Source organism: Aethalodelphis obliquidens, unplaced genomic scaffold (genome assembly GCF_003676395.1).
Source record: "Aethalodelphis obliquidens isolate GAN/ISIS:26980383/991018 unplaced genomic scaffold, ASM367639v1 scaffold5, whole genome shotgun sequence".
In the NCBI taxonomy this organism is placed as follows: Eukaryota; Metazoa; Chordata; class Mammalia; order Artiodactyla; family Delphinidae; genus Aethalodelphis; species Aethalodelphis obliquidens.
Window position 1 is genome coordinate 46,176,690 of NW_020837949.1, and position 26,146 is coordinate 46,202,835.

At 45.0% G+C, this 26,146-nt stretch overlaps 1 protein-coding gene across 3 annotated transcripts in view; it reads right to left on the bottom strand.

Moving 5' to 3' along the window:
• The window catches only part of WIPF3 (WAS/WASL interacting protein family member 3), a 90,338-nt gene that overhangs the window by 19,415 nt on the left and 44,777 nt on the right, over positions 1-26,146 (bottom strand). For 2 of the 3 annotated variants that reach the window (XM_027102292.1, XM_027102293.1), the window contains exons 3-7: positions 13,320-13,452; positions 11,086-11,217; positions 5,116-5,859; positions 1,586-1,735; positions 638-739 (exon numbers count right to left, since the gene is read on the bottom strand). In XM_027102292.1, coding sequence (XP_026958093.1) covers positions 638-739; positions 1,586-1,735; positions 5,116-5,859; positions 11,086-11,217; positions 13,320-13,452 — 1,261 coding nt within the window. Of the gene's footprint in view, positions 1-631; positions 740-1,585; positions 1,736-2,058; positions 2,099-5,115; positions 5,860-11,085; positions 11,218-13,319; positions 13,453-26,146 lie in introns of those variants that run through there. The other variant, XM_027102295.1, reaches the window with a different exon arrangement.

Consider the following 26,146-nt stretch of genomic DNA (forward strand, 5'->3'; position numbering starts at 1 on the left):
TTGGGGCCTGGCCGCACGATGAGATCGGGAGGAGGAAGGCTCTCACTGGACTGAGGTTTTCAGCCTTAGATGGACATTGGAATCACGTGGCAATTTTCAAAAATACTGACATCTGTGTCCTACCCTGGATATTCTGACTTACCTGCGCTAGGTGCAGCCTGGCCTTCAGATTTTTAAAAGCTGTCTAGGTCATTCTAATGCATTGCCAAAGTAGGAACCACTGACCTAAGGCATTCTCTATTTCAGAGTCTGCCAGAGTTTTGAATTGGGGGTTTTGGGGTTCTTCCCCAACTATTAATGCAAAGCTCCTGAATCCCATTTTGCTTTGTCTTGGGGCGTTTAGCTCCCCAGTCAAAAGCCCCAGGGAGGGGAGGGACCAGTGGTAAATTTAGGCATCCAAATCCAATGCCACATAACTAAACTTGGTGTTCTGTAAAAAACCTCTAAATGAACCCTTGGAGATTAGGGCAAATAAATGTTCTGAAACTTCCAGAAGTATGAACATCACTGCATCCCTGCAATAGTACAGTGAGATCCTGATGTCACACTTTACACAGCCTGTGGCCAGACAGTGCACCCAAGCACCTAATTCTGGAGGGTCAGGGAAAACCAGTAGTCTTATCAAGGTGGTACTTACTTCTGGGGATCTTGCTGGGGTAAATCTTCTGGCATGGTTTATACTCATCCGGAGGAGGAAAATCTTCCATAGAATGGAACGTGAATTTAGACTCAAAGTCATCTGCACACACGGAAATGCCAAAATTATTCTGGTTACTGTGAGGACCCAAGTTTTGGTCATTGCCAGGAGCATACAGGTTTGCCTGCCCAGTGCAAGATTTTAATGGCAGAGCTATTCCCCCCTAAGACATCCATTCACCTCTTAATTTTTACTATTTAGCTGGGGCAAGGGGGAATCAGGAAAAGTGAAATCATAGACTCTCCCCATCATCCACCTCAACTTACTTCAACCAGCATCTTAAGGAAGCTTCTAAAGGGAGCAGAAGTGCCACAGGCCTATCCAGGGTCCAGAGTCAGAGGTGGGGAAACTGGCAGCAACAAGGGACCAGCAAAGTCCCTGTGGCCTGAAGCCCCTCTTGTGTCCCTGGGGAGGACTCTGGCGGGGAGAGGTGGACAGAACGGGAGTCCTCAGCCTGGCTGGTGGGAAGGAGCACAGCCTGTGTGCATCTGGAGACCTGGGCATCCTAAAGCAAATGGGTTCTGCCCTGAGCTCCTGATGGCAAGAGGAGAGGGGTCTCGTGGCCCTTTCATGAGTTGAGTCCCTGCTTTGTGATCTAGGCTTTGTGTGTGACAGTAGCTCAGCCCACAAAGGGATCCAAAGACTTTTGGTCACACCTGACCCCAGATGACTTTCCCATCTCAAGAAGGTTGGAGAGTGGGTTCTGGAACCTCCCAGAAAGCCTCAAGAGAAACCTTATTTAACACAACCTGTAGGTTGTTCTGTGCCAGAGTGAGCCCCCTGTTCTTGTGAAGCACGCACCCTGAAATGACGGCACTGTGGGCTGGGAGACCACCCCCCCATCCCTGAGCCAGGGGAAACCATTTCCTCACTGACAGCCCTGCTCACCAATGATGTGCAGGCTTCCGTTCCGCAGCTGACCTCCAGGCTGCTGGGTCAGGGTCCAGGCTGGGGCCTGCTGGCTCCTGCTTGAAAGCTCCGTGGTGGGTGACCTCGCGGGGGGTGCTGGGGGCGGGTTCAGCTTTCCCCCACTGGTCGCTGACAGAGAAGAGGACAGTGTATTCAGATACAGGCCTTCAGATAGGGCATGGTGGATGCTATAACCTTCTGTGAGAGGTGAGCTATTGAGATCTTTGGATATAATATGATACGGTGATAAAAAGGCAGCCTCTGGAGGCAAGCTGCTTGGGACTGAACCCCAGTTCTCCTGCTGGGATAATAACACAACCTCTTTGTGCCTCAGTCTCCTCATCTATAAAATGGGAATAATAATATACATACCTCCTGGGTTTGTTGAGAGGGTTAAGCGAGTTGATTTAATTCAAGTCGCATGTAAAAATAGATAACTAACGAGAACCTACTGTATAGCACAGGGAACTCTACTCGATGCTCTGTGGTGAACTAAATGGGAAGGAAATCCAAAAAAGAGGGGATATATGTACACGTATAGCTGATTCACTTTACTGTACAGTATAAACTAACACATTATTATAAAGCAACTATACTCCAATAAAAAAAGAAAAAAATTCAAGGGGCATGTAGTAAGCATTCAATAAATATTAGCTGCTGTGATAATATCAACCCTCATCATCAGATGGTACAGCCCAAAGAAGTGGACCCACTGCAGAGTCCTACGCAAGGGAAGGACTGTGTGCAGGTGAGGCTCAGAGCGGGGCTAGATGAACAAGCTGTCGGGGGCTTGCTCCTGCCCCTGGGTCCGCTCACGCTGTTCCCCTGCCCTGCAGACCCTCGTTTCTCCTTCCAGTCAATCTAAACCCTACCTGCCCACCAGGGCCCAACTCAGATCTCATCTACTTCATCAATTCTTCCCTGATGACCTCTGCGGGAGGCTCACTCTCCTTTGCCAAGACTTTTTTGTATGACCCACTTGGCAATTAATAACCCGCTGCCTTGGCACATCAACCCAGGTCCTTGACTCTTCACTTCACTCTCGAAGTGATGACAACGGCTCCTTTATCATCTGTGCCAAGATGTTCACAATTGCAACCTCTTACTCTTCCTTGCAGTTGGCCTGAAGCAGAAATTACCCTCATGTTGTTCACGGAAAACCAAGTTTCACGTCCAAAGACGCAGTGAAAGGGGCCAGATGAGCATCCACTCCTGGCCTCGGCCGTGCAGCTCTGGAGCCTGCAAAGGCACCCGGCCGCCGCAGCTGCTCTCCTCCCCAAAGGCCATCAGAGCACCTCCCCTCTCAGCTCCACTCTCTGCCTTTCTCCTTTCCCAGTCCCCTTCCTTTCCCTTGCTGGTCTTCCCTTCCTCTGTACCAGAATCCACTAGGATTTACTTGCTCCCACAAGCAGACTAAAGAGGCTAAGGGGCTGCTGACCCCTCTTCTGGGTGAAAAGCTGCCCCTGCACTTGGTTAGAGGGAAGGAAAGGAAATCACGCTGCTGAGCCCCGGCTCCTTGCAAAGCACTTCAGGCACACTTCCTCACTTAGTGTTCATAACAGTCCTATGTGAAAGGTGTTTTACTGTTATTATTTCCATTTGTCAAATTAGAAAAAAGCAAGGTTTAAGGGCATTAAAAAAGACTGGCCTAAGGTTACACAGGAGTGGGTGGGAAGGCAGGATTTGAATTCAGATCTCTCTGAATCTAAAGCATTGGTTTTTTTCACCACATCTTGAACATTTAAGAATCACAAGCGTCAGAAGGGGCTCATGAGTACTAATGCTGGACCTTATGGTGATTAGTCAGCTGAAAAGAGAATGACTAAAACCTTATCTCTTGTGACCAAAAGCCTTAAAAATATTCTTGCTTTTTGTATCAGGAATTCCCTTGCAGGAACCTGTCTTTAAAAAAAATAATCCAAAATGTAGACTACAATTGCTATAAATGTATTTCCTGCAATATTATTCATAATAACAAAAAATGGCATCAACTTAAATATCTAATGCTGGAAATATGGCATATATCAATGATCACATTAATATGCTTATAGATACATTTAACAATTTGACAAATATCTAATTATATCAAAATTGCTTTTTTTAATTTAATTTTTATTTTATATTATAGTTGATTTACAATGTTGTGTTAGTTTCAGGTGTACAGCACAGTGATTCAGTTATACATTTACATATATCCCTTCTTTTTCAGATTTCCCATATAGGTTATTACAGAATATTGAGTAGAGTTCCTTGTGCTATACAGTAGATCCTTGTTGATTATCTATTTTATATATAGTTGTGTATTCAAAATTGCTTTTAATATAATACTAAATAAAAACAGAATAGAAAGTAGTATATACAAAATAGTATTAATATTAACCCTGTAAATATGTAGATATATTCAGAAAAAAGAGAAAGGAAACATACCCAAATATGACAGTTTTTATTTCTGAGTGATGTTATTATGCATGATTTCAATTTTTTTCTATTTTCTCTACAATGAGCTTGTATTATTTTTAATTCAAGGGCATACATTTAAGAAACTTTCTACATCAAAAGATTTTCTGAAAAACCAAAGAGTATGTGTGTGTATGTATAACTGTGGATGTGTGTTGGGCTGTGTGTGTGGATGTGGGTGTTCTTGAGTGTGTGCATATGTTTATGAGTGTGTGTGTGTGTGTACACGGGTGTGTGTGGATGTGTAGCGTGCTTTCCATTTAGAAGGACACCAAAGGTGATCGAAGCCTCATCACTTCATGGAAATCACAGTCATAGGGCCTGTATATTCAATCCAGAATGATCTCTGCTGAATACGTGAAGGGATTATTTTTAATGTTTGGCTGAAAACATGGACCCTCCGTTTTCCTGAGTCAGCTGGAGAACCTGCCAAAAATATGGCAAAATGCTAAGCTAATTTGCTGAGGGCCAGTGAAGATTCTGGCCAGGTGCCAGACTATAATAACTTAGGCAAAAAATAAACAGGGGAGCGGGTTCTGGAAACAACTGCACCCACAGACACCTTGACCCCTGGGAGTAGATTTGAAGTCTGAATGGTGATAGTAAAAATAAATAACCCTTCTCTGGAGCTCACTGTTCCAACAACCGCATGAGGGGGAACCATTGCTATCCCCATTTCACAGGTGAGAAGGAAGCACAGAGAGGCTAAGTGATTGCCCTGGGTCACACAGCTAGTAATGGCAAGGTGATGAAGGCCAAAAGCCCCGGCGTGTTGTCTGCACGATCTCGGACAAGTCTTGCGACCTCCCTCACCCTTGGTTTCTTGTCTCTAACCTGAATACCTCCAGCATAAAGTCCCACACAACACGTTTTCATTGTGCTCCACAGGGGCACTGAACAGGTGTGTTCTAAAACAAAATCCCAAGAGTAAGACATCCCGAGGTGCTCCCAAGTGGCCCACAGTAGCAGGCCTCTGGCTGTGTCCCTAGCACCTCCCAACAGCCAGATGATCCTGTGGTACGGCCCCCCCAGACAAGAACAGGGGTGCTTACCGGGGCTTCGGCCGGGCCTCTTCTTCTGCGGGAACGTCTGAGACCCCGGAAGGGCAGGTGGCGCCGGCAAGGCCTGCGCGCTGGGCTCGGGGGGCTGAGCCTGGAAGCATGGGGACTTGGGGGGCCGTGGGGGTGGGACTTCACCGCTGTCGTTAGCGCCTGGCAAAGGGGGCGCAGGCAGAGAGGCTCTGGGGGTGCGTGGGGCGTAAGTGGGGAGCGGGGGCGGTGGGGGCGGCGGGAGCGGAGGGGCTGGAGGCTCCGGCACATCTTGGGCAGGGCTGGCAGCGTCCGCACTGAGCCCAGGGTACCCGCAAGGTGGGAGTAGAGGCAGCGGGGGCGGGACGGGCGGTAGGTGCAAGCGGGCTAGCTGAGGCCTCACCGCCTTGTCACTGGGAGCCAAGGGCGGGGGCGGCGGGGGTGGAGGCGGCGGTGCACAGGGCGGAGGGGGTGCGAGCACCGGAGCGCTCCCCTTGGTCGGTGGGCCAGGTGGGGACACCAGCGGGGCTTTGGCGGGGGAGGACGGGGGCAGGGCCGGGGGTAAGGGCGGGGGCAGGGCCGGGGGTAAGGGCGGGGGAGGTGGGGCGGGCATGCTGGGGCGAGGAAGGACCGTCCCGGCCACGCCATGCGCCTCGGAGGCGTCGCCTAGCCTGGGAGATGCAGGGGGGTTGAACGGGCCGCTGATAGTTTTGGTGGGAAGCCGCGGAGAAGGCGCTCGGGAGCCAGGGCCCTGCCCTGTCTTGCCGCCTGAAAGTGAAAGGAGTTCTGAGTTAGCTCAGTGGGTAGAATTGGGAGAAACGCAAGGGTGTGGGCGGCAGTGACGGACGCTGTCCAGCACGTCGGTGAACCGCCTGGTGGATGCTCTCTTCCAGAGGGTCCAGTGGAGGCCTCAGATGCGCAGCTATCACACAAGAGGGCCAGCTGGACCAGCCCCAGGTCCTTGCCAGAATCAACGCGCTGTCCGCCTCCTGCCAGAGAAGCCCAGCTCAAGCCACCAGGTTGTCTGCTGTGTGGCGCCAGCCTTCCTGTTCCATTCTACCTCCACTGTCATCTGCCCAGGGCTCCATGCCCCCAGCCCAGGACACAGGACTGCCCCGACCTCCTTCACTCTTCCTCATCTCAAGGCCGCCGGCACACTCGTCCCCTGTTACCCACTAGGCCAGTCAGCCCACATCTGCGGGTGTACCACCCAAAACCTCCTGACGAGGGAGGTTTTCCCCACTCCCAGCGCTTTGTGAACAAGGACTTTGTTTCTGCATCGAGAGCAGAAGATTCAAGGTTCCCTGAATGGACGAGGTGATTTGGAAGTCAGTGGGAAGACACCCTGCCTTGGGGATCCAGGTCCAATGACCTTGAACCTTCCAGTTCCATGCACTCTGGAAGTTCACAGCTCCCTTTCCCAAAGACTTGTGCCCATTTCTAAGGGGCTCTCTGTCTCCTGGTCACCTGGCTTCCTCACCCCATAGATCCTTTACCACATCAACTCCAACCTGAAATCCAATGCCTCTTGAACTCAACAGCAACAACGACTTGCTCACAGTAAGCATTTGTGTTTGGTGGACATTATGGGCGACTGGCGTGGAGGGTGCTCCCCTGTTGGGGCCTCCTCACTCTTTGCACACCTTTTCACCCAACTGCCACTTCTTACCCTTATTTCCCCTCTGTCGCTCTGAGGAGAAAAAAAGTTCCTCTCCCTGTTTACTGCACAGAAGTTCTGCAGTCGCTTAAATATGTCCTTGGAGTATCACCCTCCACTCAGGAGGCATATTAAGACATTTCTTCTGAATAAATACACTGCTCTTCCTAAAAGGAATTTTGGAGAATACATGTTTCCTATTCCAGCACCCCTATATTTTATAATCTCCATGAATACATGTGGAAAACACTTGAAAAAAATGTTTGCTTCTCACACCTCCAACTTCCTGGTGCCGCAGAATAGGAAACACAGCTTTCATGTCAGATTATAACGCCAGCAGCTGTTGATGGTTCTGAGCTTTTCAGCCCATGAGTCTCCAGTGTGTTTCCCCAATCAGGTGCTAAATCATGCCTAAAAGTACTTGACGCCGCAAGTCAGGCCAATCAAGGCAAGATGTAGAAGAGGCGATCCTGGGGCTGAAACTAAGTGAGCAGGACCGCGGTATCTGGCTTTCCAAACAGATGACCCTCCTCTGGCTATGATGTGACAGCCACCTGGACAACACGCCTCAGGACGAGTCTCAACTGTGGAACGCTGTTCTTGAGGCAGGGTGGTGGTGTCATTATTCTCTGTTGCAATTTTCTTTGAGGTGGTCGTGGAGGAGATAATGTCTTTGCACCTATGCATCCACCCTGGCGGACTTGGTGCCACTGGAGGTCTAAGGCGGGCATTTCCAGAATGGCTGACTGACCATGACCAGGGGTGGAAGGTCCCCACCTGTCCTTTCCAGGGACAGGATCTACCACCTGCAACTCCAACGTGAGACATTTTACATAGGCGTCAGCCTCAGGGATTCCTGCATCCAAGGTCTCAAACCTGTTTCCATAGTACACAGAGAAGAAGACGGAGGATCCAGACTGCTCTCTAAACAAGGCAAGGCCTCCCTCTGTGCCCATCTGCCAGATGAACTTTAAAGGGATAACAAGCTTGAGGAACAGAATCAACCCCTTAAGTGTCTGGGAACACCACGTATCCGAGATTCCAAAACCTTTTAAGTGGCCAACCTAATGAGAAATGGGAAAAGCCATTTTTTTTTTTATCATCATGTGAGCAGCAGAAACAAGGATAGCACAAAACCTTGCCCAGCTTATGTTCCTGCCCATTCCAGGACGATGCAGAGAGCTGGGCAGCACGAATTGAAGGTGAGACCCACGGGAATCAGCATCAGTGCAGGTGAGGAAACCAGGCAGCACAGAGGGCTCCAAGAGGGAGCAAGCACCGAGGGAAGGAAGGAAGGAGGCTTTCCTTCAGAACATGAATGCTAGCCCTAGAAATCCAATTAGAAACACAAGAGGAGACCATGAAGTGGGTAGGGAAAGACCAGCTCAAGAGCATCAAGGGGGCTTCACTAATGTGAAAGGAATCAGCTTTTAGAGCCTGGGGTTTATCAAAAGATGAACTATGGCTTCCTCTTTCCATCTGTCTATGTTTCCAAGAGAACTTGGATTGCATGGAAGTCTCATTACACATTCTATACAAGCCAGTGATGTTTACTCATCATATCTTATTTTAACGATCCCTCCCTCGGAGCTCTAAGCCAGGGCCACATTATGACTTTCGAAGACCCTGGGCGCTTTTGCCTCTGTGGGCCCCTTCCTCCTTAAAACATGTTTTTAAAATTATGTTTCCTGACTGCTTTGGTATAAAGACAAATATAATCTTTGACCCTAAAAGTTCACGTTTTTTAAATTTTAAAAGAAATTCAAACATTTTCATGGGCCGCTAAAAGTATTGTGAGCACTAGACACTGATTTCTGGGCCTGATGGCTCTAAGTAACCACACTACCCACTCACACATTCCACTCAACAAATACTTACTGGGCACCCACTACGCACCAGGCCTTTGTAAGGCAGTGAACACAGCACAGCTCCTGCCTTCATGGAGCTTACATTTAGAGGGAGAAGACAGAAAATAAAGAAAGAAACCAGTTAATAAATAATATGTCAGATGGTGATAATATAAGAAACATAAATCAAGGTAGAGGGAATATAGAATGAGAGGGTGGGACTCATTTTATCAATATATGAGATGATGAGTAAAAGCCTCCCTCATAGGTTGATCAGCTGCCACTTGAGCAGAGACTTGAAGGAAGGGAGACTGGGCCACGTGGACACCTTAGGAAGAGTGTTTCAGGCCATAGGAGCGGTCAGTGCAAAGGCCCTGTGGTAGCAGCATGCCTGGTATGTGCAAGAACAGCAAGGAGGGTGGTAGCAAAGAAGATGAGACAGGCAGCAAGGGCCGAAGTCCTTTTCTCTGAATGACAAAGGGGTCAATAGGAGAGTTCTGAGAGAGGAGAGCCATGGTCTGTCTTACTCTGACATGGCACCCAGCCCATGTATCTACCTATTGGCTTGTCCTTGAGTTTCCATCCTGGAACAGGCATAATTAGTCACTTCATTATGGACTTTGTTGCCTCCAAAAAGGTCAATTCTTGTCTTTCACCTAGTGGCTCAAACATCTGGCACTTGCGTCCTATTGGAGACAAGTTAGAACACTGCTGACTTCCTTTGGCTGGTCCCTGTTAGAAGCTCACCGGCGGTTATTTCTCCTATCTTTATTTGTGTGAAGAGAGACCAGTGGAAGTTTTATACCCCAGAGGACTTTTTTTTGGATCCAACTCAGGAATCTTGAAAAAGAAGCGGGCACTGAGGAATGCCAGCTCTCTTTATTCAGGAGGACTTCAGCACCTTCTTATCTGCCAAAGTCTCAGCAAAGATGAGGAAATGAAATGGCTCCGAAGGTTCAAACTGGACTTTATCAGTAAGTGACGGCAGCAAATGCACCCTGGAACATCTAACAGCCACAGAGGCCATTGAAGAGGTTAATGAAGTCACATGGTAGAAGACTCTAGACCAGGAATGTTTGGGGCTTGATAGTCCCTAGACAAATGAAATTCTTGGATTTTGTTATGTCTTTCTGACTAAAGAGCACAGTAATAGGAAAAACACTTTTTTTTTGCACATAATAATTATATATTTGCCCGATTTTAATTCAGTGCTTTCAAAACATCTGGTACCTGTTAAAACACAAATGACTGTGGTAGACTGGTTGCAAAAATGGTCTCAATTAACCACGCATTCCTGATTCCACAGTCTTGGAAATGTGATTTTGCCGTTCCTTTCATCAGAGTTGAAGTCTCTTGCTCACCCTTGTCTCTGAGCTGGCCTGCGACTTGCTTCAGGCGACAGGCTGTGGTAGGAAGTGATGCTTTGCCAGTTCCAAGACTAAGCCAGGACTTCCCTGGTAGCGCAGTGGTTAAGAATCTGCCTGCCAATGCAGGGGACATGGGTTCGAGCCCTGGTCCGGGAAGATCCCACATGCTACGGAGCAACTAAGCCCATGCGCCACAACTACTGAGCCTGTGCTCTAGAGCCCGCAAGCCACAGCTACTGAGCCCGTATGCCCCAACTACTGAAGCCCGCGTGCCTAGAGCCCGTGCTCCACAACAAGAGAAGCCACCGCAATGAGAAGCCCGCGCACCACGATGAAGAGCAGCCCCGGTTCGCCGCAAATAGAGGAAGCCTGTGCACAGCAAGGACGACCCAACACAACCAAAAATAAATAAATAAAATAAATAAATTTATTAAAAAAAAAAAAAGACTAAGCCTCAAGAGGCTTTACATACTCTGTCCTCTCCATCCTGCCATCACCATGAAGACAAACCTAAACAGTCTGCTAGATCCTGAGAGACCAGAGGGATCAGTCAGGCCAGTTGTCCCAGCAGGGGCACCAGAGACATAAGAAATATATGATTAGCAAAGCCACTGACGCAACCTGTAGATGCTAGCTGGGGCCCAGCTGAGGCCACCCTAATTGCCAACCCACCAAGCTGTAAGCTAAATAAATGGTTATTCAAAGCCCCTCAGGTTTAGGGTTTGTTACACAGCAACACCTAACAGATACAATGCTGGAGAACCATCACAACTCAGCATTGCCAGCGAGTCCACAGTGATGTCACTAAGATCTTCTATTGTGATTTACATCCATACTTTGCAGTGTGGGCCACAATCTAAAGACTAAAGACTCTACACTATGGCAACTCATTCTTCAGTGATTACAGTGGGATGATTTAAACAGGATGAGGATTTCAAAGATCCCTTAAAAACAATTCTGTGTTTTGGAAACTTCCAGTGCTCAGGCTTCCAAATATGTGATCTCCTACCATATAACTGTTCACTCTCAACATGTCCCTTACTGGCAGGTGAGGATTGTCCTGTTGGTTCTACAAGGTAAGGAGACAAGGGTCACAGGGTAGCCAGTCTGAACTCTTCCTTACCTGCTGCATCCCTCTGGCCTGCTGGTCGTAACACTGGAAAGCCACCAGCAAACAGATCTCCCAGGGCTGGGGGCGTGCTCCCGCCTCGAGAGTTTGCAGGACCTCCTCCTTCTTTGTTGGTTCCTTTAGAACCTTTAGAGAGAAGAGGCGAGTAGATGAGGACCTGTGAGCAGAGCTGAGTGGCCAACTCTCACCCCGACTGTGGTCTAACACTGCCTATGGCAGCCGTCCTGTTCTCACCACCAGTGTTACCCTTCTACCCAGTACCTTTCTCAAGAACCCCCTGCCTTGATACCCTATAGACTCATGTGCCCAGGCCTGTCTGCCACCCTCTCCAAGCTACCAAAGAACCATCAGTAGTGACCACTCTGAAAAGGGATAAAAAAAAAAAAAAAAGCATCCTTATACTGCCATTTAGTAGATGCCAATGGGGGAACTGGTAGTACCTTTCAAATTAGAAAACCCAGGCACTGTATGTATAGAGCTGACCCCATTTTCACTTGACTGCTTTCGTGGGAGGACTAGACCAAGAAAACCCAGAGATTTCATTCAGGCAGTAATTTTAACTTCTTGTCCACAGAGCCTGGCCCAGGACTTGCAAGCAGGAAGTGAAGGTCTGCAGTGATTTCTGCTTTGGCATTTTCCTTCTCTGTTACCCCAGCTCCCACTCCCCGCGCCCCATGTTCTTCCCTGCACCGGTTCTTTTTCTATGGAAGAGAAAGCTCATGAGCCCCTGAGGAGAGGTGTCACTAATTCCAGCCTTCCAGATGTATGTGATTACATAAAATGAGAAGACAGCTTACAAGAATTCCTGGCAGAAAATGTTCACAGCCTGAAGCTAATATGTACAGAGAAATCAGGGCACAGTGCCCACTCGTGGATGAATGTGGCCAGATTATTCCAAGTATTAATATTATACATTACCTCTTCACTAGAATGATAAAGAAATGAGTGTTCCAATAAAATGGATTTATCTGTTAATTGGGCTTAACTAATTAGATAGTGGGTCTAGCCAGAAACTAATTTTTATTATAATCAATGTTGAAAATATGTCTTAAAATAATTTGTCTATCCATGTGCATTAACATATATAATTACAGATATTAGATACAATTATATCTTAGGACTATCTTTGAGAATTACCATCTACCTTACATTGAAAAATATTTCCGCATATATTATTTCAGCCTTCAACAATCTTGACAAAAAAAGAGAGCAGGTATTATTATCTCCCCATTTTGCAGATGAGCAAACTGAGCCTCAGAGAGCTTCCCTGATTTGCCCAGTAGCAGAATCAGAACTCAACACGGTCATCTGACCCAGGCACAGGGCTCCTTTTACACCATCATACTCTAGAAGTCACAGAAACATACAGTCATATGATCCTGTGAGAGAATTCAGCAGAAATATTTTTCCTTGTGAAAAACAAAAACTTTGCCAGTCTCTGTGGACATCTGTGTGCATTTGTTAATGTTGAGACTTGAATTTTTCTCTCATTCAGTTTGAGGACTATGTTGACACAGGGTAAATGATCTTTAAATGTTGTCTCACGGTGGATAAACACAAAGTGGTACATCCATACAACCAACTCTTCTTCAACAATAAAAAGGAGTAAAGTACTGATACATTCTATAGCGTGGATGAGCTTTGAAAACATTATGGGAAGTAAAAGGAGCCAGTCACAAAAGGCCACGTATCATAAGATTCCATTTGTAAGAAATATGCAGAAGCGGCAAATCCACAGTGACAAAAAGTAGACTTAGTGGTTGCCAGGGATTCGGGGAGATAGAGGGACTAGGGAGGGATTGCTAATAGGTATGGGTTTCCTTTTGGGGTGGTGGAAATGTTCTGGAACTAGACAGGGGTGATGGATGCGACAACATTCTGAATATATATGGATAAATGCCACTGAATTGGACACTTTAAAATGGTTAAAATGGTGAGTTTTATATTATGTGTATTTTATCACAACTAAAAAATTATCTTACCGTGAAGGTTTTTTTTTAAGCATTTGAAAAGTGATGGTAGACATGCTATACACCCTCTGCAGACCTGGAAGGGTAGCTCTGATTCTCTCGCCCATGTGAATTGTACACTGAGCAGGTCTGAGATGGCCTGATGTGTGTCCTGGGTAGCATTTGTGGCTCCTGCCCTGAGCAAGCCAGGCGTGTCTGGCTGAGCCTCCCATGGCCTGCCCTTGGCTCTCAGCCGCCCTGGCCCACGTGCTCACTTACTCTCGATTTGCGGGGCACTGCGGTCATTGATCTGCGTGACTTTTCGTAGGCGAGTTCCTTGCTGGATATCAGCCAACAGTGCACTCCGACCTTTGGGATCTGTCTTTCTCAAGCTGGAAGCATCTGTACTTACCTGTAAAGGATTAAGAGGGATCTGATTATAATCATAACATTTGCAGACATTTGCAGACAAGCCGCATGTCCTATTAGAGGTAAGTTTCTCCTCCCATACTTTCCTGTTTGCCCTCCCCTGCACCACTCCCAAGGCCCATCTCACCAATGCAGTTACCTATGGGTCTCAGGTTTTGAGGGAAACTTACCTCCTGCCCTGCTCACATCCCTCTCCTGGGGGACCTAGAATGGACTCTTTCTTGTGATCAAACTCCCAAAAGTCTTAAGAAGCCCTAATGCAAAGCCCCTCTTTCTCCTCCTACGTGGGCCCCACCCACTTATCTGGGCTTCTGTCTGTGTGTTCCTGACTCCAGCTTCCAGGTTCTGAATAATTACGCTGCTGGTGTCCCCAGGTCCCTCCCAGACCAAATCCAGAAAGAAAGAAGTACAGGGGATTGCAATGAAGGTTTAGCGACTGCCTTCTCTTCTGTGTCTGGGTGCGTTATGTTAATCCTCACAAAACCTTGTGAGTTTCAAGTGAGTTTGCCCTCATTTTACAGATGAGAAAACAGACTATGAAGTCTCTTCAAGGTCACAGGGCTAGCTTCAAACCCAGATCTGCTGAATTCCAAAGGCCACGTGCTTTTTATCTTGAAGCATTACAGCCATCAAGGGCACGGTGCTGTGGTTAGCATAATTGTTCTCTAGACTGCTAAAATGCTTTGTAAATATGTTCACGAGAAGAACCTTTGTCCTATCTCTGCAAGTAGCACCGAGGTCCAGCTGTTTCACTTCCACTATAGCTTGTGCTGACACGGCAGGGTCTCCATGGGCTATTAGAACTAGGGAGCACCAGAAAGAACATACACTGGTTGGTGGCAAATAAGGGAAGGGTGTGGTTGCACTGGAGGACACAGCCAGGAGGACCCTCTGCAGTTAGTAGTATTATACCACGTGACCTGAGAGCCGATTAAACATTTCTCGAAGTAAGAAGTACTTTTTAGTACATGGGGAATACCATGTCTTTGGTTTTCATCTCAAACATTTCCACTTCGGTGGTGTTTTCTGACCCCCAACATAAATAAGGCCAGGGTTCTCTCTTATGGCACTATATTCTTTTCTCCTCTGTAAGTTTTATCACGGTGTATATATTTATATTTATCTTTCCTTGTGGAAAATTTCCAGTTGTGGGTATGAGTTGAAGGTTCACCACTCCCATAGGCAGGAAAGAGATCTTGTTCGTTTTGTTCACCAGTACATCTCCAGAGAGTAAAACTTGGCCCCAGATAGTCTCAAAAGCTATTTATTGGATGAATGAATGACTGAATGAATGAATGAGTATGAATGACTAGACCCAGGATACACTGGCCTTGCCCTCAAGGGCATATGCATCTACCAGGGAGACAGGACATCCGTGCAAGGAGTTAAGCCACCATACAACGCAGCATGTGACTGAGCGCCCATGTGAGTCTCACAGAGAGGAAGACCCCGAGAGTTCAGGCTGCAAGGAAGACAGGAGACCTTACTTAGATGGTCCTTGAAGGACAGATAGGATTTACAAGCTCTTGCTATAGCCATTTTCTCCATACGGCCATTTGTCAGAAAAGGACAAACCAGGTTTGCCAACTAGACAGTCAGAGACTCTCCAGTGTCACAGACTGGAAATGAAGGCAATTGTGGTTTTAGCTAAAAGGTGCTGGGTCCACATTTTCACCGGCCGACTCTACAGCACTGGTGATGCATCTTACACAGGTTTTGTAGGGTATAAGCTTCAAGGTGAGTTTCTTGTTGCCTGGAAACATGCTTTTGACCCCTTGAGAGGGGCTCACAGATGATGGTCAATAACAGCGCTATAAGCCAGGGGCCCCAACCCTAACGATATATGTTTTTTAGGACATGTACAGCGGGGTATTTTCCACACAATATGATTTTTTAAATCTCTCTCTATAAACAATTAGCCAGTAAGTCATTTTAAACTGCAAAATTTTAAGATTTTTAAAGTCTCCTCTCATATTTACAAACAATTAGTAATAAGAATAAAGGGCCAACAGAAATACCATGACCCTAGCCAAGAGACTATGAACATTTTTGTAAAAATGTGGCATTATAATCTCAGGCATGTATTACGGTCAGGGATTAGGGGGTGAAAGTGCTTTGTAATTTTCTTCCTAGTTACAAGAAAAACAACACAATGAATTGCATTCTTCTGTTTAAAGAAGCAACTGGAACCCTATCTCTAACAACCCCTGAGTAGGGGTGGTGGTGTTCGTCTCATCTACTTTAGATTTTTAAATTTATTACCAAAACGCACCGCCCCACTCCCTGACCTCGTCCATCCCAAGCTTTTTAGGTGAGGGCTATGAAGAACATTGTGTATCCTTGGAATAATGATTTTAATTTGAGTTCCTACTTGGCACAAGCCTCGATACATTCCTGACAATTCCACATGACAGACTTGTTGATAAATATCTTCCAAATCAGCAGGAGGATATGGCAAGTCCCGTCATGTTTATGTTTTGCAGTTCAACTCGCTGGACTAAATTTAACATTCCTTCTTTGACTTCTCTGCTTTTTTTCCTGTGCCACTGTCTGCCCTGATGATCTTCCACCAGAGGGCTCTCCCTCACCTGATATTAGTACGGTATCCTTCAGTCCTCTCCTGTGAGGTAGGAAAGAGCGAATAACTTCATGGCTAAGGAGACTACAGCTTAATTGGTTTTGTACAAAAGGACATCTAAGGACATATTCATTTGCACATTGAAGACCATATTTACCGTGACAGTTGTTTCTACCCCATCTTCAATATTTATTAACAATTCATCCGCAATTTGCTTTATTAAAAATCTACAAGCCTAAGAAGTCTTGTTACCGTGGTTACAGTATACAGAAACAGGAAAGAGAAGATTTTCAAATATTCACTGGGTCTTTTATTCTATGTAAATCCTGATTATTGGCAACTTCACTAAAAATATAATGGAGAGAGACAGTCACTCCTGAACACTTTCCCCATGGCAAACATACCCACCAAACACGCCTCCCCGTCCCCCTACGTACAAAACAAAAAACTAAAACATCATTTCGAAGTTTGCTCCTGTTCTTTCTTAACATTGTTATCGAGTGTGACAATTTGCTGAGTTCCACACAAAGCTTTTGTTGACTCGGTTCTTCTAAAACAAGCTTCCAGTGGAACAGCCTGGATCCTAAAAAGAGGCAAAATAGTAGAAGAGTAATGCAAATTAGCCCATCGCCGGCCAAATACAGGCTGAAAAACGGAAGTGAACCAGGAATATTAGAAACAGTACTAACTGGGCCAAGGGTGATGAGGTGTCTGTCCTCCTGTCCTGATAAATTATAAAAGCTCTGGCATATCCATGTGTCGTTCCAACAAATGAGTTGATCAGGTTTCAGTACAGTTTGGGGGAGGGGGACGGCAGTCCAGCCCAAATGGAATGAAATGCATGTCCTCCTGCTATTTAGTGACCCTGCCACCCTATGTCATTACTACATCTGTCTGAGTGATCCTGGTTTCCGTGAGAAACCCTCATCAAAATCTAGGGGTTTGATCCAAATCTAGCAGGTTGTTTGTCTCAAAGATGATCTAAACCCAATCATTCCAGTGCGATGCCAGCCTTGCAGTCTCCCAAAGGGACTTTCTCCAATGTGGCTGTTAAACCTCAAATCAGTACTCAGGTTTCCAGGTACACAGCCTGCTCAGTAGCCCAGCCCTCAGCTTCCTCCAAACTTGGGGGCAGACAGGTATCAGTCACCAGGGTACTTGCATTTCTTTACTAAATCTGAATCCCAAGGACAGCCAGAACTGGCACTACCTTCCTCCGGCTGCTACCGTCTTTATGTAGGAGAAGAGAGAGCCTGAGATCCAAAAGAGAGACAGGAAATATTTTCGGAGAAAATGAACTTTCCCCTGGCATCACTTTGGCTACCATATGCTGGCAGCTACCTCCTTGCCCAAGGACCTGGAGGCCAACTCAGCCCCTTCCCTGTTGCTTGCTCTCAACAGCCAGTCCATCACAAACTCCTGTTGATTTTTCCTGAGTGATTACTCTAGAATGTGGCTCCTTTTCTCCATCTCTGTGATGCTGACTTAATGCAGGCCACCAGCACTTCTGGATTCCCTCACCTGGTCTTCCTGCCTCCTGCTTCATCCTCTTCCACACAGCCATCAGAGTGATCAGTATAAGGGACATGTCACTTACTATGTCCCTCCCCTCCATAAAAATCTCTGCTGGTGCCCCACTGCCCTCAGGATCAAGTTCAGGTCCCGTCATGTTGCACAAGGCCCTTAATGACCAGCCCAGACCTTCCACTCCTTGAGCCTTCCAGGCTGGAGCTCACCTCTGGACCTTGGCTTGAGCTAATCTCTCTGCTCTTTTCACACTTGTCTCTTGGCTATTTTCCAGGAGGCCTCCTGATCCTGGAAGGCCAGATAAAGAGCCCTTTTTTGTTCCTAGAACAATGTGCTTACCCTTAGTAGTGCCCCTGCCACCTGGATCAAGTGACTCTGCTCAAAACCTGCAATGGTTTTCCATTTCCCTTGTCAAAGTCCTCATTAATATCACCTGCTGGGCTTGACGATTTCTGTATTCTACCCTGAGTTTACCTGTAAATGCCAACATTTTTCTACCCACACCAGTGTAATAAAGCAATGTAGAGCAATGTAGAGCAATGCCTCCCTACCTACAACTGTACTTCCCATCCTGTGCTCATGCTTCTGCCTCTCCTGGGAATACTCCTGCTGCCTCAGCCCTGCTGTACCTGCCCAAACTTTTTCTTCTCCTTTAAGCTCTACATCAAAAACAGTTTTCTATACAAGATGTTTTTTTTAAAACTTCTTCAACTAGCCTTTTCTTTATATGCACATCATTTGTAATTCTCTATAGCACTACTCATATCTTGCCAAATATTATAGCTTTTACATATCGCTTTTCCTCTTATTTTTGAGTGGCAACTCTTAGCATGCAAAAAATAAGCCATTCCTCTATTAGTACCAGCATATCCAGCTTTTAAAAAAACTGTGAGCAGTATTTTGTTGAAATGAAATCTATATAAACTTTAAGTCCCTAGATTTTTGACATCTGTCTGCTGCAACAAAACATGCAGGTATGGGAAGAGAAGCCACTGCCTTTGAGGTTACGCCACAGCCCTGATTCTTCAAACTGTCTTCACACTTTTATCCTTCGGTCACTTTGTCCCAAGAAATGGGGATTCAGCACCATTCTCTCTTATTCGATAATGCCACCATTCCCAGGCTTTCAAGACTAAAATTTAAATTATAAGAAAGGCTGCTTTAAAAACCTGTGTTGGACCTGGAAAGAACAACCTTGTAAACTCAAAAAAGAGCCTAGCATTGGTAGTCAAGGACCCGGCGCTAGGAACTGCTAAGAAATAATACATAGTTGGAACACTGTCTCAAAAACTGGTTGAGGTTTCATATCTTCTATTTATTTTAGACAAAAAGTACTATCAGAAAGAAATATGCTCCCATCCCAGCAGATTAATTTGCAAACTAGTGAGATAACCCTACTGTCATCAGTTCTAGCTCCTCACTCCCAGCATTACCATTTCTGTCAAAGGCTTTCTCCCATTCATCGAAGCTTGAAACCTGTGACTCCTTCCTCTCCTTCATTTGAAATAATCAACTTTCACTGAGATCTGGTTCTTTCTCTTTACTATGCACACAAAGGTGACTTTGGAGTCTGGGTAAGGAAGCTGCAACATGCAAAGGGTGACAGCAACAGCAATAAGACAAAGAAATGGGAAGGCATTTGTGTGTGCCCGGCACTGTTCCAAGTACTTTACGTGTATTAATTCATTTAAAGGGCACTTGGACAATCTCATGATGTAGGTACTAGTTATGAGTATCATCTCCAGTTTACAGATGAGGCACAGAAGGGAAGCAGGCTATCTATCTCTAGTAAGTGGAGAGCTGAGAGGTGAGCCCAGGCAAGTCAGGCTCTCTTAACCACCATGCTAACCCCTTAGTAATGACATCACTCAGGAAAACAGTGAAGGTTGAACACCCAGGAAATACACGGCAAGCCTGCAGCTGGGTAGGAGGAGTGGCCCGACTGTCTTCTGACCCAGAACCACGGCAGATGTTGCTTCACATGGAGTGTGACAGCCAGAGTAGGAAGGAAGGAGCAGGGAAGGGCATCGGAAGCAAAAGAAGGGCAGAGAGAGAGAGAGGCTGGGGCCCAAGAAGCTAAGTGCTAGGCCTTTGCCAGGGCCAGAAAGGACAGCCAAGGCTGAATGATGGACTCTGAGAACAGTCTGATTACTGCATTAAACGTGAGCCAGCAGCTGTCTTGGCAAGGGGGAGGGCTGAGAACACTTAAAATGGAAACTGCTTAGAGTAACCCTATGCTGTGAGGCTGATGCCCTCAACTGTAAATAGCCTGTATCTGAAACTCCCTCTTCAGGTAACACAGAAGCTTGCGTGGGCCAACCCTGTTGGTCCACCTAGGTCCCCTACTCTCCTTTCACACCTCCCTGCTGGCTGCAGGGAAAAATGCAGGGTTTTCAGCATATGGCCTCCCTTTCTTGACTCTGAAATAAAGATTATGAGCACTGCTCAAATATGAAAGGAGACAAAGGTAACAAAAATAATCAAAAGACGGGAAATTCCAAAATTTCTAGAAAGTTCAAGATGTTTCCAAAGTATTTCACCTATTACAGATGATAATGTAAATGTATCTAGACTTTCTTTTCTCACCGTCACTTTACTGAGTCCTTTGGATGGAGAATCCAACAGAAGCCTCTGGGTCTGGACTTGGATTGGACCCTAGAGAAACAATGACTTACAGCTTAGCTCAAGGACAGCACTGAAAGGGTCTCACTGCTGGATCCGATGATATTCTCATCCATTACGGAACCCGCTTCCAAACCCCTCTAGGTCAGGCCCCTAGGTCAACAGACCTAGTCTGCTCGGCCTATGTGCTCTATAATTCCGTCGTCACCCTTGTACCTCACTCCAGTTCTGGGCCCCACTGATGAAGAGTGGCAGGCCCTTCCTTCTCTGTTTAGCACCCAAGGAGTCCTTCTTTGGCCCACAGGTGATCCTCTACACCCCGCCTGATGTCTCTGTGGTCCATGCTCCTGACATCAATTGTTCTTCCCTGGCCACTTCTTTTGGTGCTGCTGGACTGCCAAAAGTCTATTTGCTGGCTAGCTGTTAAGAAGGCAGTATGATATAGTGGAAAGAACTGGGCTCAAGGGTCAGTTCTACAATTTACTATTCTGATCTGGCTGAGTTACCACTTACAGAAGCATCTGGGTCCAGTTTGTCATGGGCCAAGCAGTCTTGATAGAGTGAGTCACCCATGGAGGGGCCCATCAGCCTTCTATCAGTGGGAGACAGACGTTTCTACAGTTAAAAATGAGGGTTCCAGGGGCTTCCCTGGTGGTGCAGTGGTTGAGAGTCTGCCTGCCGATGCAGGGGACGCGGGTTCGTGCCCCGGTCCGGGAAGATCCCACATGCCGTAGAGCGGCTGGGCCCGTGAGCCATGGCCGCTGAGCCTGCGCATCCGGAGCCTGTGCTCCGCAACGGGAGAGGCCACAACAGTGAGAGGCCCGCGTACCACAAAAAAAAAAAAAAAATGAGGGTTCCAGAGTCCCCTCATCTTGGATGGGATCCTGGATCCACCATTTATTAGTGGCATAGCTTAGGCAAGTTACCTTACCTCTACAGGACTCAACTTTTAGAGACAAAACAAGAAACACTTAATTATAGTTACATAACAGAAGGCAAATGTTATTATCCTTAACTATGAAGAAGTAATATATAAATCAAGTATATCTATAAAATTAAGTAATATATACTTGAATCAAGTAATATATAAAAAGAATAATAAACTACAACTACATGGGGTTTAGTCTGAGAACACAAGGCTGGTTCAATATAGAAAAATCCATCAATAAAATCCACCATATTAACAGTCTAAAGAAGAAAAATCACATGATCATCACATACATTGAAGCAGAAAAAACATCTGAAAAAATTCAATATCCATGTACGACAAAAACTCTCATCAAAGTAGGAATGAAAGGGAACTTTATCAACTAGATAAAGGGCATCAACAAAAAAACTATAGCTAACATTGTAGTTAATGATGAAATATTTTCCCTCTAACATCAGGACCAAGCAAGGATACTCCCTCTCATCACTCTTATTCAGCATCATAAATGGAAGTCCTAGTGAGTACAATAAGGTAAAGCAAAGAAATAAATGGTACACAGATTGGAAAGGAAGAAATAAAATTGCCCCTATTCATAGGCAACATGATTTTCTATGTAGAAAATTTCAATACACAAAAAGTGAAAGTCAGTTTAGCAAGGTTATTGTATACAAAGTCAACCCACAAAAATTAATCGTATTTTTATATACTACTCATAAACAACTGGAAACTGGCATTAAAAAAAAAAACCCATGATACCTTAAAATAGGTCCAAGTGCAAATGAAATACTTACGCATAAATCAAACAAAATATGCATAGGATATTGGATTCTAAATACCACTAAAATGCTGATGAAATAAAGAAGACCTAAGTAAATGAAGAGATATACTGTGTTCATGAATTGGAAGACTCCGCATAGTAAAGACCCCGAGACTTATAGATATTTACAGACACATAGATATATAGTTCAATTCTCCAATGCCCATTAAAATCTCAATAAGATTTTAAAATAGATACAGACATGCTGATTCTAAAATTTATATAGAAAGGGAAAGGAACTAAACAGCCAAAGCAATTTTGCCAAAGTGAAAGTTGGAGGACTCACCATAACCTGATTTTTTGACTTACTACAGGCGCAGTAGTCAAGGTGGCATGGTACTGGCAAAGGAGTAGATCCATAGATCAATGGAACAGCACAGAGAATTCAGAAATAGATCCGCACAATGGTGGTCAACTGATTTTTGACAAAGGTGCAACGGCAATTTAATAGAGAAAGGCTAGTCTTTTCAACAAATGATGTTGGAACAATTGGACATCTATATGCAAAGAAATGAAACTAAACGTAAGCCTCATACCTTATACTTAAATTAGTTCAAAATGGATCGTAGATCTAAATGTAAAATGTCAAACTATAATATTTTTAGAAGAAAACAGAGAAATCTTTGTGGCCTGGAGTTTGGTAAAGAGTTCTTAGGCAAGACACCAAAAGCACAACCTTTAAAAGAAAAAATTACTAAATTGGACTTTATCAAAAATTTTAAACTTTTGTTTTGGGAAAGACACTACTAAGAGAATGAAAATACAAGCTACGGATTGAGAGAAACTATTTTCAAATTGCAGATGCAACAAAGGATTTGCATCCAAATGTATAAAGAACTCCCAAAATTCAACAGTAAGAAAAAAAACACCCTAGTTAAAAAATTTAGGTGTTTTACCAAAGAGTAAACAAATAGAAATATAGAATATAGAAATATAGAAAACAAATAAAAACATAAAAAGATGTTCAATATCATTAGCCATTAGGGGAATTTAAACCATGATGAGATATCACCTCACACCTATTAGAATGGCTAAATAGAGCAAAACAAAACAAAAACCTGACAGTACTATGTGCTGGTGAGAATGAAGAACAACTGGAACTCTCATACATTGTCGATGGGATTGTGCAATGGTACAGCCACTCTAGCAAACAGTTTCGCAGTTTCATATGAAGTTAAACATACACTTAACATATGACCCAGTAATCTCATTTCCGGGTATTTACCCTAGATAAACAAAGACATATGTTCATACAAAAACTTGTACCTGAAGGTTTATATCTGCTTTATTCACAATCTCCAAGAGCAGAAAACAACCCACATGTCCTTCATTGAGTGAATGGATTAAACGTATAAAATCCTACCCAGCAATGGAATAAAAATAAGAAAATAAAAAGGAAGAACCCTTGGGCTTCCCTGTGGCGCAGTGGTTAAGAGTCTGCCTTCCAGTGTGGGGAACATGGGTTCGAGCCCTGCTCTGGGAAGATCCCACATGCTGCCTGGCGTCAAGGGTGTGATACAGGGAGTTCTTGGTTTCGAGGTGGTTAACATGAAGGATATTGCTGAGATCCATGTCACAAGAGGAGTAACAGGTGCACAGGTGTGTGCACGTGTGTGTGTGATTTGGGGGATGATATGCGGGAGATAGTGAGCTTGTTTTGGATGTGTTGAGTTTAAGGTGCTAGTGGGACGCTTACGTGGAAATGTTCAGGAGTCAGCTGGAAACATAAGCCTGGGGCTGCAAACTCAACTCATTTTGAGGTGACCTATGTATGTTGCCTAAGTGCCAGCAAGGCCCAAAGGTAGACTGAGTCGATTCCAGGGGTTTCTGCTCTGCTGGCACGTTCCTGAACCTTACCCAGCAAGTCATATGTTGAAGTGTCTGGCTTCCACCTGCTCTGTCCCTGCCCATAGGAGATGTTCAATGAATTTTGTTGTAGAATGCACGAGAGCAACAGTCTCAGTTTGGCAATGTTAGAACTAAGGAGTTATACTTTTCTTGCAAATTATGGCATAGAAGTACCTAATTTCCAGTATTTACTTATATTTGACGTTTTGTCCATATATATCTAGATGTAACAAATATTTTCCTAATAACAAAAATATAACTTTACAAAAGAGGTTTAAAAAATACATAGGGAAAAAGGCAGACAGAAAGGTGAAAGAACCATATAGTCTTAATCCTGCCTTCTTTCTTTTGACACATTACATAGTATTTTATACTACTTTCTCTGTTGTTTATTTATTAATGTTAGATATTGATTGTTTACTGTTTTTTCATTTTGGGGGAGGTGTATTTGACTCTTTACATTTCCACATAATTTTTTTCAAAATTTTAAATTTAAAAAAAGATTTTAATACAATTTTTAAAGGTTACTTTCCATTTACAGTTATTACAGAATATTGGCTGTATTTCTCATGTTGTACAATACATCCTTGAGCCTGTCTTACACCCAACAGCTTGTACCTCCCACTCTCCTGCCCCTATCCTGCCCCTCCCCTCCCTCCCCACTGGTAACCACTAATTTGTTCTGTATATCTGGGAGTCCGCTTCTTTTACATTATATTCACTAGTTTGTTGTATTTTTTAGATTCCACATACAAGTGATATTATACAGTATTTATCTTTGTCTGACGTATTTCACTTAGCATAATGCACTGCAGGTCCATCCATGTTGCTGCAAATGGTAAAATTTCATTCTTTTTTATGGCTGAGTAGTATTCCTCTGTGTGTGTGTGTGTGTGTGTGTGTGTGTGTGTGTGTGTGTATACATGTATATATATCTCACATCTTCTTTAACCATTCATCTGTTGATGGACACTTAGATTGCTTCCATATCTTGGCAATTATAAATAATGCTGCTGTGAATGTTGGGGTGCATGTATCTTTTTGAATTAATGTTTTGGTTTTTTTCAGATATATACCCAGGAGTGGAATTGCTGGGCCATATGGTAGTTCTAATAATGTTTTACCAGCTATCTGGGAATCCCTTAGCCCAGCAAGCTGACACACAAAATGTACCATCACACTGTGTAACTTTAAGGAATACACTTTGAACTCCTGTTGTTTGGGGTCAGCATTTGACATTACGTTTGGGCCCTCTGTTTTGTGAAATGCGGTCATTGGTGCCCATACCATTTGCTCCATCTCTTTTCTGTCTTCCACTTGCCAAATTTTCTCAGCTGTATTTTTTATTTTGTTTTTATTTTTTAAATTAGCATATAGTAAGATTGACTTTTTCAGGGAACGGTAACATCCCTGTGAATTACGTATAACACACATAGAGATTTGTGTAACCACCACCCCAATCAGGATACAGTGTGGTTCCATCACCCAAAAACTCCCCAGTGCTACCCTTTGTAGTCACACCCTCCTCATCCTTTACCCCTGGCAGACACTGATCTGTTCTCTGTCACTATAGTTTTGCCTTTTCCAGAATGTCTTTGAAACATAAGCATATGGTATGCAATTATATGAGCCTAACTTCTTCACTTGAGAGTCATCCATGTTGTGTATATCAAGTGTTCTTCCTTTTTTAATTTATTTATTTTTGGCTGCGTTGGGTCTTTGTTGCTGCGAGTGGGCTTTCTCTAGTTGCGGCGCGCGGGGGCTCCTCTTTGTTGCGGTGCACGGGCTTCTCATTGCAGTGGCTTCTCTTGTTGCAGAGCACGGGCTGTAGGTACGCGGGCTTCAGTAGTTGTGGCACGTAGGCTCAGTAGTTCTGGCTCGTGGGCTCTAGAGCACAGGCTCAGTAGTTGTGGCTCACGGGCCCAGCCGCTCCGCGGCATGTGGGATCTTCCCGGACCGGGGCACGAACCCGTGTCCCCTGCATCGGCAGGCAGACTCTCAACCACTGCGCCACCAGGGAAGCCCTCGCTCGCTTCTTAACTATCTTTTCCTTCTGCTCAACCTCTTAGGAACAAAGCAAATTCTTCCCCTTGCTTCGTGTGGTGCCATTTAGTCATTCTTGTTATTGCTTCATTCCTGCCCTCAAGTTCCACGCCCCGCCCCACCTCTTCATAGTATATAAAGGTATGTTCCCAAAGACAGGTCCCTCCTTAAGAAGGATTCTGGTGCCAGTTGCTGAGATCATATGTTTCACATCTTGATGGGCATCTGTCCTCCCCAAGTAAGTTCCTTGAGGCAGAAATTATGTCTTAACCTTTCCAGTGCTCAGCACAACGCCTTATATATAATAAACAATG